General features: G+C 38.3%; 1 protein-coding gene across 1 annotated transcript in view; it reads left to right on the top strand.

Annotated features, from left to right (window-relative positions):
- Positions 1–17,542, top strand: part of PRIM2 (DNA primase subunit 2) — a 316,330-nt gene that overhangs the window by 168,216 nt on the left and 130,572 nt on the right. Inside the window, exon 8 of the mRNA XM_059400190.1 lies at positions 10,831–10,898. Within this exon, the coding sequence (XP_059256173.1) occupies positions 10,831–10,898 (68 nt within the window). The remainder of the gene's footprint in view (positions 1–10,830; positions 10,899–17,542) is intronic.

Below are 17,542 nucleotides of genomic sequence, written 5' to 3'. Positions count from 1 at the left end.
GAGTTGGTACTCTTGCATGAAGTAAGGTGCAGTAGGAGCCATCTCAAATCTTTTATGAAATGAGATTATCATGACCTCAGCTGAAGGCAGAGGCTTTAACCCACTGAGCCACCCAGGCACCCCAGCAGCTTTATTCTTAATTGCTGAAAGTTGGAAGCAACCTAGATGTCGTTTGGGTGGTGAATGGATAAATAAACTGGGGTACATCCAGATGATGGGATGCTAAAAAGAATGCTCTATCAAACCCTGAAAAAACATGGAGAAATCTTAAATACATATTGCTGAGTGAAAGAAGCCAATTTGAAAAGGCTATATGTACTATATAATTCCAACTGTGTGATACTGTTAGGGAGGAAGAATTTCCTTTCTCTTTGGGTGCTTCTGACATGAGACAGGTAAACAGGAGAATATCCAAGTTAATAGCATATGTGTGGGGAATCACACGTACATGGAAATTCCAAAGACAGTGTGGCAACATACTGCTTATTTGAGCTAAGGAGATGGTTATGGTCTGAGAATACAAAGGGGGAGAAAACCATTGGCAGAAAGGTGAGGAAATGTTTGGAAAACAAAAGTTTCCCTGTTAGTTTCTTGGGTAAAGAGGAATCTCAGTTAGTAGCTCTCTTTCTAGTACACGCAGACGGTTGAAGGGAAAGTAAATAGCTTTACCTGAATCTACTGGGTTTTGATCATTGTTGACGCAAAATAATGTTTGTGTCCAAGTGACCCATCTTGGGAAGACCTGTCTTTGGCTCCTGTAATGTTCCAGCAAAGGCAAAACTGTGGAGACAATAGAGTAGAAAGATCAATGCTTGCCAGAAACTGGGGAAAGAGGGAAAGAAGGGATGAATGGGAGGAGCACAGAGGATTTTTGGGCGCAGGAAAACTCTTCTGTATGATACTACAGTGATAGATACATGTATTATACCTTTGTCCAAACCCATAGAATGGCAAACAGCAAAAATGAACAATGTAAACTATGGACTTTGGGCAATAATGAGGTGTTAGTGCAGACTGGTCAGTTGTAACTATACCACTTTCATGGGGGAGCCTGGCAATGTGGGAGGCTATACATGTGAGTATATAGGAAATCTCTGTACCTTCTTATCAGTTTCGCTGTGAACCTAAAACTGCCCTAAGAAATAAAGTGTATTTTAAAAAAATAAAAAATAAAAAACCAAACCAGAGCAAAGAATACCTAAATTTGGTCTCTTTGCCACTTGTACATGTACCTGACTGTCACTGCCCTAGTATCACTGGAAGAGAGTACAACTAGTCTGCCTCTTTGAGTAGAACAAGATTATATGAAGGAAAGGTTTAATGTGCTGATTACCCATCTTGGAATTCTTTTAAGGTGCAACTTTGATATTAGTGCATATTGTCATTCCTCTTGAGTTTTGTAAGGAAGCTGAAATGAGTGGTAGAGGGTAAAAACGCCAGAGAACAAAATTGAGCAATATTTTCCAAGTGAGCATTGTTTTCTTGTCATTTTTATGTGTTTTAATTTAGCCAGTGTTGGGTGAGTAGTTCAGAAAGAAGGGATTTATTATTTTTAAAATGAAGCCACCTTCTTGTTCTTCATTTTCAACTGATTGAGTCTCTTGACTCTTGAAGGACCATTTACCATATTTACTTATGTAGTTCACCTGCTTCTGTGTTCTTGTTCCCTCCCTTCATGCCCTTTATGCGGAGGAGAAAATCATGGAATTTTCCCCCTTTTCTATGGTCCCCTTTAAAAATTCTGCTTCAGACTAGTGACAGGATGACAGTGGTCTCTTTTAGGATGTTAAGAGCAACAGTCAGCTTCACAACCAGGAGGCAGAGTGCTTTCCTTATGGAACATTTTCTTTTAGAAATTGTAATTCATTTATTCCAGATGTTTAATGAAAGGGTTAAAGGAGCTGTTGGATCTATTGTCTCTCTCTTTCCCCTCATGTCCCTCCCTCATAAATCTGTAATTGCTTAGAATCAGTGTTACAAACTTTTAAGTCTATTGGCAAAATCCCTTCCTTTTCTTATTTCTCCTGCTAAGGATAGCACACACCAGGCAGATACCTCTAATCTCCCATTCCGTATCTGGAGCAGATGTTGGCATTCAGTCCTGTTCTCTTTCCTGGGTGCAGCTTGGAATGAACCCTCAACACTGTACTCCAATAACCTACTAGTGAATGACAGTTGGGAATCTCTGCTTTATGCATAATCCCTGGCCTTTTTTGCCAGCCCCTGGTTTTACTTGTGGCTTATTTGCTGATAACACCTAAGTTTCTATCTTTAGCACCATATCCTCTCCAGTGCCTAGATCCATATGCTCAGTTGCCTCTTGGGGATTCAGAAGCACCTGAAATTCAGCATGCCAAAATACGTGGCATCCTTTCCTCTCCCCGGCCTCCTCTTCCTGTGGCCACTCTGTTGCCGTTAATAGTACAGTCCCCCTACCTGGATGTCTTCTCTAACTTCTCCTGTTTTAGGTATAAAATCGTGTAGAATATACCTCCTTCATGTCTCTCACATTCATGTCTTCCTTTTTATTGCCATTGTTTCTACCATAATTTGATTCTTCATCTTAGATCCCTGGATCCTCCACCTCCAAACCATTCCTCACACCGCTGGAAGATCAGTCAGCTCCCTTCCTTTCCTCTCTTGAACTGTTTCAAACACAGAGGTATGCAGAATAAAACAAATGTCCATGTGCTTACCTCCAGGATCATAATTCTAAAAATTACTCTTTCCAGGCTGATCTAATTTGAGTGGAAAGTCTAAGAAGAAAATATTTTTTGTATTTGCCTTACTCTTGAAAAGAGAACCAAGCATGCTTTATATATCTAGGTTTTCCATACTTGAGTACAGAGTCCTCTAATTGCTATTTGAATTTAAAATTTTTTTTGCAACTTCATGTGCTTTTGAGCTGGGAATGTTTTGAGACTCCTTTTCAAAGTAACTTACCTACAGTTAACAATATCTTGAAAACTGTGTAACATAGCACTTTCATTTTAGTAGTAATACATAAATGGCAAAGGATATTTTTTTACATCTAAGTGAGCCTTATTTGAATAGAATCCTATGTACACTATTCCTTGCTTGTTTTCTGTAAAGTTTTGAAGCAGTTGCAGTCTTACCAGTTTAAGTTTTTTTTTTTTTTTAAATTTTAATTATTTATTTGACAGACAGAGATCACAAGTAGGCAGAGAGGCAGGCAGAGAGAGAGGAAGGAAGCAGGCTCCCTGCCAAGCAGAGAGCCTGATGCGGGTCTCGATCCCAGGAACCTGGGATCATGACCTGATCCAAAAGCAGAGGTTTTAACCCACTAAGCCACCCAGGCCCTCCCAGTTTAAGGTGTTTTTTTTTTTTTTTTGTTTTGTTTTTTTGTTGTTGTTTTTTTTAACTGGGAGTTACTGTAGAAGACTTTGAACTTTTTTTTTTTTTTTTAAGATTTTATTTATTTATCAGGGGGGGGGGAGAGCGAGCACAGGCAGACAGAATGGCAGGCAGAGGCAGAGGGAGAAGCAGGCTCCCTGCTGAGCAAGGAGCCTGATGCGGGACTCGATCCCAGGACGCAGGGATCATGACCTGAGCCGAAGGCAGCTGCTTAACCAACTGAGCCACCCAGGCATCCCAAGACTTTGAACTTTGACGCATGTTTTAAACTTTAACTAATGTTGGAAAAATGGATTTTAGTTCATATTTTTGCTTTATTTGTAACTATCATTTAATCACCAAACCAAACAAAAAACTCCACGCAGAAAGACATAGATTAGAAGGAAGGAACTGTGTCACGATTACTCTTTTGGTAATGTCTGTGATAGTATATCCATAACTTGAGTTTTGGACTGGTGTTTTTGGGCTGCTTGTTTCCTTTCAACCAGGGAGCTGTAGTTTCAGTCTCATTGAATGGTAGAACAGTGCTCCTCCTTTAAAGGGAGAACTTAAGATATGCCAGTCAGCTAGAAATGAAAAGAGAAATGTGTGGCCCCTTTAGTTAATAGGTCATAATGACTTATGAAAAATTTGGAAACAGGGCCCAAAAGGGTCAGTGTCTAGGGCAGACTTTTCTGAACCCATGCTTCCGTTGGAAACTTTGGAGTTAGGTGAACCTTTCATCTACTCTCCACAGTATTTATGGTGTGCCTACGGTGTGCCACACCATATAGAGTTTTAAGCAAGGGGTGGAAAAATGGTCGTCAAGAGAGAAAGGTTTGTGCCCTGAGAGTTTCTGTTCTTTGGGGAGAGGAAGACAGACACACGTAAGCAAAGTAATAAGGTAATTTCACATAGTGATGACTGTTGTGAGTTGCCTAACAGAATACCTGCAGAGAGGGTACTGCTTTACCAAGAGTGATTAGGGAAGGCCTCTGGGAGGATGTTACATTTGAACCAAATTGCAGATGATATGAAGGAAACTTGAATGCAAAATTTGGGAGTCTTCAAGACTCAAAGTTCATGGGTTTGTGCATCTTGAAGAGCACTGTCCTGTTCTGAAAAGTGAAGGAAATTAGAGGAGACAGACTCACACTGGGATCAGGCAAAGGTCTCTGACTGGTTTACCCACAAAGTATGGTTTGCTTTGAATTGTAATGTGGCAGTATATTGTGTGGGTCCTCATCTCAGGTGCTTTGTGTGTGGGCAGTAGCCAGCTGCTTGTGGTCTGAAGAACCTCGTCTCCTCAGGAGGAGAGTGTCAGGGTAGGACCACATACTGCCAGACTTTCTCTTGTGTTTTGTACCTTTGAATTTATGCTATATTTATTGGCATTAGAAGGAGAATTATTAGATGGCAAAGTACCTTACCTTTTTTTTTGTAGTTAAAAATAGGACAAAATGCAAGATATACTCAATGATACTGATCATTAAAATGAGATTTATTTAAGACTCTATTATGTTATACTTGTCTAAAAAACCACACAAACCTTGCATTAGTTAATTCATTTTGCTAGATATATTCTTAATAATGAAAGGACGTCCTAAAAGCTCACCCCCAACCTCTCAACAATAATAAGAAATAAACTGTATGTTATGCCAACTTTTATTATGGTTCCCATGAAACAGCCCTAACTCAAGCAACCCATTTAGGCTTCATGATATAAACTGTGATAGATCTTCTTTCCCTTTCATTCTTACGTGTCAAGGATGCTGCTGTATTTTTTATTAAAAACAACAAGCAAAACACATTTAAACTAGACAGTTACTCATTTCATGTTATAGAGGAGAGTTTTTTAATGCTGAAAATCCTGTTATGATAGTGTATTGCTTTTTTGTAAGGCTGACAGTTGTGATTTAGTTTTGATTTAGAATTAGTTTTGCTCAAAGTATGAGTTTGAAAAGCTTTAATTATGAAATATAGATATATTCTTTTATTTTCATCAACTAGTGGTATTATACACTTGCAAGTTTTGGGGTTTGTCACACATTAATATTTATTAAATACCTGTCCTGCCAGTGGTAGGGATGCAGGCCTCTCATGGTCCGGTAAGTGTAGTAGTAGCTACTTGGCTCAGACAGGAATTTCAGAAGAAATGACAGAGCCAGCAGTCCCTAAAATGAGGTTTATGTTCTTTTAGCAAAAGGTCAGCAGATGGCTTTAAAGAGCTTTAGAATACCTTTATAATCTCATCTACTTACCATGAAGAGATACATGTTCTTTTTGAAAAGCTAATTGTCTTAAAAGTTGAAAGCAAAACCTTTGGAAAACTCAAAATCTTCCTCAAAGTAATTTTACCTAGGCATTGACCAATTGAGGAATTTTTCTCATCAGTGATTAAGAAGTGAAAATAAATTATAGGGAATGGGAAGGGGTGAGGCAGGAATCAAATCATTGAACATATGTGTTCCAGAAACTGGAGCTATCACAAATTTCTACCTGATATGCTTCTGTTATGTTGTGTGGAGTTGGCAGAAGCTGGACACAGGCATATCTTGTTTTATTGTGCTTTGAAGATACTGTGGTGGTTTTTTTAAAAATAAAAACAAATTGAAGGTTTGTGGAAACCCTGTATCCAGCATCTACTGGTACCATTTTTTCCCGGTAACATTAGGTCACTTTGTTTCTCTGTCACCATTTGTTAATTCACATAATATTTCAAAAATTTTCACTATTATTACATTTATTATAGTGACCTGTGATCATTGATATTTGATTTTACTATTGTAATTGTTTTGCGGCACCACAAACTGTGCCCATGGAAGACAGCGAACTTCATTGATAAATGTTTTCTGCGTTTGACCAACTGTTTGACCAACCAGTCATTCCCCCGTGTTTTCTCCCCTTGGGCCTCCCTGTTTCCCAAAACCCAACAATCCTAAAGTGAGACCAATTATTAATTCTACAGTGGTCTCTAAGTGCTCAGATGAAAGGAAGACTCACTTGTCTCTCACTTTAAAGAAATGATGAAGCTTTGTGAGGGAAGCGTGTTAAAATCCAAGGTGGGCCTAAAGCTAGGCCTCTTGTGCCAGACGACCAGCTTGTGAAGGCAAAGGAAAAGTTCTTGAAGGAAATTAAGGTGCTACTCCAGTGAGCACGTGAATGATAGGAAAGCCTTAATGCTGTATGGAGAAAGTTTTCATGATCTGGATAGAAGATCAAATCAGCCATAACATTCCCTGAAGCCAAAGCTAATCCAGAACAAAGCTCTAACTCTTCAGTTCTCTGAAGGCTGAGACAGGTGTGGAAGCTAGAGAACAGTTTGAAGCTGGCAGAGGTTGGTTTGCGAGGTGTAAGGAAAGAAGCCATCTCCATAACATGAAAGTACAAGGTGAAGCAGCAGGTGCCGATGGAGAAGCTGCAGCAGGTTACTCAGAGGCTCTAGCTGAGAGAATTCCTGAAGGTGCTGCACTAAACATCAGATTTTCAGTGTGGATGAAACAGCCCTGTAGCAAAGAAGGTGCCATTATAGGATATTCATAGCTAAAGAGGAGAAGTCAGTGCTAGGCTTCAAAGCTTCCAAGGACAGGCTGATTCTCTTGTTAGGGGCTAATGAAGCTGGTGGCATGAAGTTGAAGCCAGTGTTGTTTATCATTTTGAAAATCCTGGGGCCCTTCAGGATTATGCTACATCTATTCTGCCTGTGCTTTATAAATGGAGCAACAAAACCCGGATGACAGCACATGTGTATGTGGCATGGTTTACTGAGTATTTTAAGCCACTGTTGAGACCTTGTGCTCTGAAAAAAAGATGCCTTTCAAAATATTGCTCCTCATTGACAATGCTCCCAGACACCCAGGAGCTCGGATGGAGATGTACAACAAGATTAATGTTTTCATGCCTGCTAAAACAATATCTCTCCTGCAGTCCATGGATCAAGGAGGAACTTGAAACTTTCAAGGCTTACTTAAGAAATACATTTTGTGGGACACCTGGGTTGGCTCAGTTGGTAAAGCAGCTGCCTTCGGCTCAGGTCATGATCCCGGCGTCCTGGGATCCAGTCCGACATCGGGCTCCTTGCTCCACAGGGAGCCTGCTTCTCCCTCTGACTCTGCCTGTGCTCACTCTCTCTCTCTCTCTGACAAATAAATAAATAAAATCTTAAAAAAAAAAAGAAAGAAATACATTTTGTAAAGTTGTGCTGCCGTACATAGTGATTCCTCTGATGGATCTGGGAAAGTAAATTGAAAACCTTCTGGACAGGATTCATCATTCCAAATGGCATTAAGAACATTTGTAATTCATGGGAAGAGGTCAGAATATCAACATTAATAGGGACTTGGGGGAAGCTGATTCTAGCCCACTTGGAGGACTTTAAGGGGTTTATGACTTCATGGAAGAAGTAAGTGTAGATGTGGTGGCAACAGCAAGAGAACTAGAACTAGAAGTGGAGCCTGAAGATGTGACTGAATCACTACAGTCTCATGATAAAACTTGAACAAATGAGGAGTTGCTTCTGATGAATGAACATAGAAAGTGATTTCTTGAGATGGAATGTACTCCTGGTAAAGATGGTGGGAAGAGGGATGCCTGGGTGGCTCAGATGGTTGGGCGTCTGCCTTCAGCTCGGGTCATGATCCCAGTGTCTGGGTATCAAGCCCCGCATCAGGCTCCCTGCTCGGCAGGGGAGTCTGCTCCCCCACCCCCTGACTGTCTGCTCTCCTTGTGCTCTCTCACTCTCTCTGTCAGATAAATAAAATCCCTTGAAAAAAAAAAAAGATGATGGGAAGATTGTTGAAAGGACAGCAAAAGATTTAGAGCATGACATAAACTTAGTTGAGGAAGCAGTGGCAGGGTTTGAGAAGTTTGGCTCCCATTTTGACAGAACTACTGTGGGTACAGTTTTTTCAAATAGCATCTTATAGTACAGAGGAATAGTTTCTGAAAGGAAGAGTTAATCAATGTGGCACATTTCTGTTTTGTTTTGTTATAAGAAATTGCCACAACCACCTAATACTGCTCTGGATCAGATAGCCACCATCATCAACACTGAGGTAGGACCCTCCATTGACAAAATTATGACTTACTGAAAACTCAGGATAGTTAGTATTTTTTTTAGCAGTAAAGTATTTTAAAATTAAGTATGTACATTTTTTTAGACATAATGCCATTGCATACTTAATTGACTAGAGTAGAGTGTAAATGTAATTTCCATGTGTACTAGGAAACCAAACAATTTATTTGACTTGTTTTGTGGTATTTGCTTAGTTATGGTAGTTGGAAGTGAACTTGCACTATGTTTGCAGTGTGCCTGTAGTCAGTCCCACTCAGCCTATGCCCAGTGTTTCAGCAATGGGGCCTAAAAGAATATTTTAGGAGAAAGTCTAGTGAAAGAGCAGGTGTAATGACTTCAGCCTGAGAGTCTAAGGGAATTATTAAATAATTTTAGTTAGGGGGATGGTTAACTTTCATTTTGAAAATTTCAGTCTGGCCTTGGTGTGAGCAATTTAGGGAAGAGGCAAGAGTGGAGGCAGAAACAGCCGTGAGTGGAGATGTATTAATAGTTTAAGAAAAAAAGAAATGAAGGCTAAGATTAAGATAGGGTTGAGTTGGGGCACCTGGGTGGCTCAGTGAGTTGATCACCCACTCTTTGTTTCAGCTCAGGTCATGATCTCAGTGTTGTGAGATGGAGCCTCCATTGGGCTCCGTGCTCAGCCGGGAGTCTGCTTCCCCTTCCCTTCCCCTCCTTTTGTTCTCTCTCAAATAAATAAATTATTATAAATCTTTTCTTTAAAGGTAGAATTGAGTTGAGAAATATTTTCTGTGTGGAATGAACAGACATTTAGAAATATATTACTGTTACTGAGGTGTTTTTGTTTGCCTTCATTTAGAAAAAGACAGTTTGATTAGAAAGTATGCTATATAGATTGACAGAAGTAACTGAAAAAGCGTGATCTGTGTGCTCCATCTGTTTTCAGAAAATTGACTTTTGAAATATCTTGATAAATTTTCTTTTTAGAGCATAACTTCACTTTTGAGCCATGACATCCCTTAAATGACATTTTGTTAAGGGACTTGACATTAGCAGATATAGGGTATATTAAAGTTTTAAAGTGTTTTGTTTATAAAACCTTGATAGCATTTTATATGTCATGAAGTACTGGATTGGACATTTCTTAGATACTGAGAGTCTTTTGGCTGTGCTAAAATTTCAGCAGACTAATTGTCTCACTTTTTAAAAAATTAGTTAGTAACTGTTGACTTGTGTTAACTTTAGCTCCAAAGTGGGAATGTCTTTCCATTATTATTACTTAGACATAATTTAATTAAAATGACTTCATATATGGCATTTTGGCCAACATTTTCCCCCCACAAATTTGGTATATATTAGATGTGTTAAAAGTGATAGTTTCATTTTACTTGCATAATACTGAAAATTAGGTGGTATGAATTAAATGTCTTTTTTGTTTTCAGAACATTTTAATTAATGTATGAAATAGTTAGAAAGGATACCCTATATAAAACCAAAGGATGTCTTTCAGTTTGTTGTTTGCCTTAAGAAAGGTTCTCTTTTGCAAGTTTTCAAATAATTTATGGGTACATTTCAAGAACTATTGTGACATAATTGAATCCAGAAGAAATCTTTTATTTTTGTTTTGGTGTTTTATTAAGGTTACTTCAAGCTATCTGATTGCTTTGGATGAATGTTTTTAATTTGGGGGGGTTAAATTGTTATAGGATAAGAGAGCTTTATCTTAAGTACAGAAAGGAAAGTAAGAGATACATAGAGATATCACTAATACTATTGCAATAAAGTGAGGCAAAGTCTCACATTTTCATGATACACTGTCAGCTTGAGCTATATAATATTTAAAAACAAGGCTTTGACTCTTAAGTTCTCTCTTCTAGATCAGTTTGGGGTCATATGTCAATATTAAATACTTCTAGTTGCTTTTGTATATTTAAAAGATATTTTTGGTTTCCTAGAGTAATGTCAAAATGAAGGAATGCATGGTTGTGTTTGTGTGTGTGTGTGTGTGTAACCAATTCTGCATATAACCAATTTCACAGTTTCTTCATCATTTCAGAATTCAGTGGTACAAGGTTGGTTGCTATAAATTTAGGAGTTTTTCCATTTTTATATATGAAGATAATGTTTTTATGTCATAAAGTTTTCTCATGAACTCATGAAAAGATATTCTCAGGATATCCTCCTCTTATTCTTTGCTTTACCTCCTTTTTCTTTACTTCTAAGCTCAGTGGCATATCTTGCAAAACTTAGGGCCATATAGTTAGCTTTACTCATAGAACGAGTCTGCTTTCTATACAATTCTTCAATTTAAACAAGAAAAGAATGTACTTACATTTTAAGTACTCCCTCTCTTTCAGCTCCCAGTCCCCATTTTACATTTAGTGTTCAGATATGTTCAGTATTTGGTCTTTGCTGTTTTTACTAACACGATTCTCTGCTTTTAGTTAACAGCCAGGTCCTTGCCTGCTGTGCAGTCGGATGAGAGACTTCAGCCTCTACTTAACCACCTCAGGTAATATGAAGGCACACCCTGGTTATGCTTACGATTTTTAAGTGCATTAAAGTGGGTAAAGTACATTAAATGATTAAAACCTCTTCCGTTACTAAAAACTTAACAGTTTTTTCCTTGCTTTAATTCTGTGATGTAAGCTGAAGTTCTTAATATACTTGCTGCCCTTGACTTCAGGGTACTGTTGGAAGGCTTTTTTAATTCAATCAGAGTGTATAAAACTAGTTGGTAAATTTACATTAAAATGAACAGAGGTGACTGCCGAAAGATCTCAAAGGAATGAGCTATGTAAATGCAGAGCATACCTTTGGGACCCCCCACATGTTATTGGGGACAGATGAAATGGGTGGGATTTGTTTTCTAATTAACAAAATATTATTATATTCTCATTATTTAAAGAAAACCCCAAACTTTACAAGTACAGGAAGGGGAGGAAAAGGAAAAAACCCATCATTACTACTCAGAAGTAGTATTTCTTCCATCTGTGCTGTTTTAAAAATCTAGTGTTGAAATTGCACTTTTTAAAAAAGTTTCTGGATTTTCACTTTAAAATGAACTTTTTTTTTTCTGTTATTAGCATCTCTTCAAAAACATTATTTTTAGTAACTGCGTGGTATTTTCTTGTTTGGCTGTATTGTAATGTTTTCATTTCCTTTTGGGGGCATTTACACCATTTCCAATTTTTCATTAGTATGAAAAATGTCACAGGTTAATCTTTATCTGTATTTTTGATCATTTTTCTTAGCATAGATTTTCGGAGGGGCAATTACTTTGTCAAAGCAAGTGAGCCATTTTAAAGATTTAAGTATATGTGTTTCTTTTTCAAACACCTTATTCTACTTATAGTTTTAGATTATATAAAATTGCCCACAAGATTGTCACTGTACCCTGAACAAGATATAGGACAGCTAAAAATGGTTGCTAATTTAATAGTTAATCATGGAGATACCATTGCAATCAAATACATTTCATATTGATTATTCTTAAGACTGATTTCAAAACATTTTATTATCCATTTTCATTTTGGAGTGGGATTAACTATTTGTATATTTGTTCATTTATTGATAGCATCTCCTGATTTCATTTGATATTACATACTTTAGATGTAAAGGATAGTAATTCAGAGTTGTATTTGTTGCTACATTATTTTTTCTGAAAGTTTTTGATTATGTTACATTATCCAACATACATTTACAGGTTTTATGTAGGCAGACACCAGTAGTGTTTTCCTTTATGGATTCTTTTTATTCTTTCATTTTTTTTTAGTATGTCCAAGAGACCTAAATATAGAGGGACAAAATTCTTATTATATGGCTGCATGTCACTGTGCTGTTTTAGATTCTGTTGAATTCCCATATTGATAGCACATGCTTCCCTTCCATTGGGTAGAAACAAACCATGTCATGAATTATAAAGTAAGTTTGAGGGCCAATTTCCTGGTACTTGCACTGGTTACCAAAATTGCTAGTTCTTTTTAATTAACCTGTTTTGAGAGAGTTTTGTTCTTGAATTTAATGCCAATAAGCTATTGATTAGTAGCTTAGTCCACTTCTGTTCTAAATCAGTTTTGTATGTGACTCCTTCTGATGAGGGAGCAGGAGGCTGGCTGAAGACAGAGCAAGAGCTGGTGCCTCGCACCCCCCTCTCCACCTGCTCCCCTCCGTAATATGTGTGGCATTCCTCAGGCATCCCTGACTGCCATAAAACGATAAATAGTTAACTTGCAGAGATCACATTCCTGCAGGACAGGAATCTCTCTTGCTCTACAGATGTCCTAGAGATCTACAAACAGGGAGGTTACCTTATCAACAGCACAAATTTCCAGAGGCAAATAACTCTCAGTTCCTCAAGCCCTAATGTCTCCCTCCCCATCATAAATGAAACTGGAGGAGGCTGAGGTAGAAGGGAATGTAAATGATAGCAGGATCATAACACCCCACCAAGAATCTCCCAACTATCTTGATGTTAATGGCTGACCTAAGACGACATTGATCAAGCCACAAGGGCAAGGCCTTCTCCCAGCACCTTGTAGTCCCTCTTTAACATATGAAAACTCCATTGAAACCTCCCAAACCTCCCATCCCTTCACCACCACCACCACCACCCCCAACCGCAAGGTATATAACCTGCCATCCCTCAAAACCCAGAGCAGCAGCTCTTTCTGCCCACGGGTCCTGTCCCCGTGCTTTAATAAACCACCATTTTGCACCAAAGATGTCTCAAGAATTCTTTCTTGGTCATCGGCTCCAGACCTCAGCCCACCGAACCTCACCTAGGTTCTAGAACTTCATCACTTCTACCCTTCCTCCTTCCCTTCCTCCTTTCTTCCTTTGTGAATCCATTCAGCAACCCTGAATCACTCTGGTTTATTCCATCCTGATCTCTGTGTGTCTCTTCATGGCCTACGGATCTCTGTTTGTCTTTTCACAGCCTACTTCTCTTTCAAGGTTTTACTCCTATTTCCCTTTTGGCTTCTTCTAACGGATGAAAGGCAAATTGTTCAAATCAAAAGTAAAGCTTAAGAAGTAAAGGAAAAAAAAATGAAATACTTTTAGTAAATCCAAGTAGTACATATTGGGAAATTAAACTGTTGTCATATTTGACGTATTTGTGTTATGTATAAATGTATATGTTAATGTCTTTGGGATTTACCTTTGCACAGAACTCAGACAAAATTCATTGAGAATGAAAGGAGACTAGGATCCTGTCACTGTATCAGACAGCACAAGAGTATGGCTTTACAAGATTTCTTTCTCAATTTTTTTTTTAAAGATTTTATTTATTTATTTGACAAGAAAGAAGGAAAGAGAGCACAAGCAGGAGGAGCAGCAGACAGAGGGTGAAGCAGAAGCAGAAGCAGTCTCCCCGTGGAGCAGGGCTCCACAGTAGGACCCTGGGATCATGACCTGAGCCAAAGACAAATCCTTAACTGACAGAGCCACCCAGCACCCCTCAATTTTTATTTGTTCAGAATCTAAGTTGCTTATTTGTCAGGATTGGAATATTGAAAATATTTTTCCTCCTCCCTTCTCCCTGTCCTCTTTTTTTCTGTCTCTCTTAGCACTTCTCTATAGTGACTTTTCCTTCCCAGACAGACAGTTCTTAACCTCTGAATAATTGTTTTGTTGACATTTCATTGGCTTGAGTAGCATAAACACTGTATGTGATTTTTAAGCTTCCTAGAGAACTGTTACTGAGTTATGTTTAAGTCACTTTCCCAGTCTCTCCTCTCCTGCTGCTTTTGTCTCCTGAGTATCTGTATTGCTATTGTAACTTATGTATTCTCCTTGTTGGCTTCTTTGCACTCTTGGAAATATTTCACATTATTGCCAGAGTGATTCTATTATCCCTTGGCTTAAAATCATTCTTTGTCTTCCCAGTTTCATTCCAGGTGAAGTCTGAACTTCTTAGCCTGGCTTATGAAGTCCTTCTGGAAGGTGTTGTACTGTCTCTTTGGACTCTTCTTTTAGTACTGTCCCCCAACTTCTAGTGCAACCAAATGCCTTGAAGTTCTTCTCTCTCTCTCTCTCTTTTTTTTTTTAAGATTTTATTTATTTATTTGACACACAGAGAGAGAAATCACAAGTAGGCAGAGCAGCAGGCAGAGAGAGAGGAGGAAGCAGGCTCCCTGCTGAGCAGAGAGCCCAATGTGGGGCTCCATCCCAGGACCCTGAGATCGGGACCTGAGCTGAAGGCAGAGGTTTAATTCACTGAGCTACCCAGGTGTCCTGCCTTGAAGTTCTTCTAATACAACTTGCTGTTGTTGATATCTGTGCCCTTGAAAATATTTTTTCTTCTGCCTGGAATGTTCTCCCATTCCTCCATTTCTATAATTTGCCTAACTTTTACTTGTCCCTTAAGACTTAGCCCATATTACTTCATCTGGTAAATTTTCCCTGACTGTTTAGTTTGCAGTGGGCCCACTTCCCCTGAGTCTGAATCTGATGTATTTACCTATTGGTTTTTTCATTCACTTATTTATTTATTTATTGGACAAAGATCACAAGTAGGCAGAGAGGCAAGGGGTGGGGGGGAACAGGGTTCCTGCTGAGCAGAGAGCCTGATGTGGGACTCGATCCCAGGACTCTGAGATCATGACCTGAGCCGAAGGCCGAGGCTTTAACCCACTGAGCCACCCAGGCGCCCCTGAATCTGATGCTTTTTTATATGTGTTTCCACAATACCCTCATGGCTACTTGTATATTACAGAACACATAATGTGGTTATCCTTTGTTTACTTTCTGATGACTCCATTATAATATGGGCTGCTTATTAGCTTGTAAAGTGGCTTTCATATTTGTATTTCCAGTGCTGGGACAGTATCTGGCACATGTTAGGTATTCATTATGTGTTTTGTCAAATGAATGAGTGCATGTTACAACAGTGACATTTTGTTATTTTTTTTTTTTCCTGCATGATGTTTTTGTAATTTATAAGTCATATGCCTTTTTTTGGGGTGGGAGGTATAGGCCCTGATTCAGAAGATAGAAGCCTACATAGCTGAATTTCACCTCTAGTTAATGCTTGATTCTGTGCAAAATAATGGGTTCTTTTTCTTCCACCTCAGTATGGTAATTGTCAGCTAGAATTTAGGTTAACCACTGACATATCTCTTCAAGTCCTTGAAACTTGCACAAACTGTACATTCGTTTAGGGCTTTCTCTGTGGAGTTCACTCTGGACTGGTTGCTAGGCAACCAGGGCTAGATGCTACATGTAATAGGCACCAACTGATGTTCCTTTTTTATTATTATTAAATGAAATAGCTTCTCATTTTATTACCATGTCAGAGACATCTGTATGGAGATTGGCAGTTGATGTGCATAGTTTTGACACTTTCTGTTGTACAAATAACCTTGTGATACGCATTTCAAGCATATTGAATTCTTTTTTGGGTGTCTAAATGTAATGTTTTTCTTTTTACCTTCCTTTTGCTTAGGTCAAAATAAGAAAGAATACTACTTGATTTGAAAGGTTCTAATAATAATCTTGTTATGAGAAAGTAATGATCATTGGTTTGCATGACCCATATAGTTGAGATGTTATCTAGAGGAGATAGACATTAGGCAGTTGAGACTGAGATCATTATTAGGTCTAATTTTGTTTAGTGCCTCTAAAGATCAAAGAGGAATGATGAATAGCATTTTAATTAAATTTGTCAATAAGACTAATTTGGGACATGATAGAAATATGTAAAAATTAAAGTAGCAATACAAAGAAATTCTCAGATCATTTTCACAAGACTTAGACACTCAAAAGAGAATTAGTGTAACATTCTCCCATCCTACTAAGCTAGGATATTGCTTATAATATATATTATTCTGAGGATGTAGAAGTGTTGTGTCCATATTTTCTTAGTTGAACCTAGTTTTCTAGTTAAAAGTTAAAGCAAGCACAGAGAAACACTTTGCTTCAGTGTCTTATGGAAATACAAGCTTATTTTTATCATTTGTAGTGTCCATCCATTCATCAGTAACTGAGTGCCAATTATGTGCTTGGAATAAAAAAACAAGATTTAGTTTCTCTTCCCAAGGGATTTATAGTTTTGACTTTATTTGAGAGTTAGGAACTTAAACACGGTTCAGAATTTGTAAACCTTTCTGATAGAATTAAACACAAAATATGTGATTTTATTATTTGAACCATATTTCTCATGGAATTTTTTCTTTAAACAATGGGGTCATGACTTAGTTGTTTTGGATTCCATGCTCCTAGCACAGTATCATGGCTTCCATTGGACTGAACATTACTCTCACTTGGGGGATGATGTTGTCACTAATGAAGGAGTATAAAGGAAGAGTAGGGATTAGGGAATGAATGTGGTTGCTGAGATTCCAGGTTCAGTAGTTAAAGACATTTTGGACTTGTGCCTGTGGAACATATGGGGGGAATGTTTAATACGTAGCTGAATATAGACCACAGTGTAAGAGTGAGGTTTGTACCAGAGAGAGACATTTGCTAATCATCACTTTTTAGGTGGTGGTTAAAATCAGGGCAGTGGTTGATATCACTCAGGAGAGAGTATAGAGTGACAAGGGAACATGGCCCTGAATAAAACTTATACATAGGACAGCAGTGTTTAAGTAACTTGTGATGGGCAGCAATGAAGGTAGGAGAGAAATTAAAAGAGAAACCAGTAGAAAGTGGGGAGATATCATGAATGAACAGGAACACAAGAAAGGACAATGGGATAAAAGATGCTAAGGGAAAGATATCAAACAGGAATGGTAAACACCATCAAACACCACAGAAAATTCAGGTTAGAACTACATAATGTCAGTTCAGTTAGTCATACCGGAGCCATTGGTGGCTTAACCACATTGTAATGGTACTGATGAAAAATTAAGAGATGAGAAATTAAGCTGTGAAAGTATAGGGAGTGTAGATTACTCTTGGCAGAGCAAGGACAGAAAGAGGATGATATCTGTGAATTTCATAGTTGAAGAAATTGTATTTTTTCCTTACGATTGGAAAGCTGGACATATAGAGGTTAAGGGAAAAATCAGGTCAGTGGGACTAAGAGGAAATAATTGAATGGGCAGGTTTTTAGAAGATGTAGGAGGAGATGGGACCAAGAAATCCACACTGACTAGAGTTTACAGTGTACTTTGCAACCTGGGTTTTTATAGTTCTTACTCAGACCATCTC

Source organism: Mustela nigripes, chromosome 5, assembly GCF_022355385.1.
Source record: "Mustela nigripes isolate SB6536 chromosome 5, MUSNIG.SB6536, whole genome shotgun sequence".
Taxonomy (NCBI): Eukaryota; Metazoa; Chordata; class Mammalia; order Carnivora; family Mustelidae; genus Mustela; species Mustela nigripes.
This window is presented reverse-complemented; position numbering and strand designations above follow the sequence as displayed.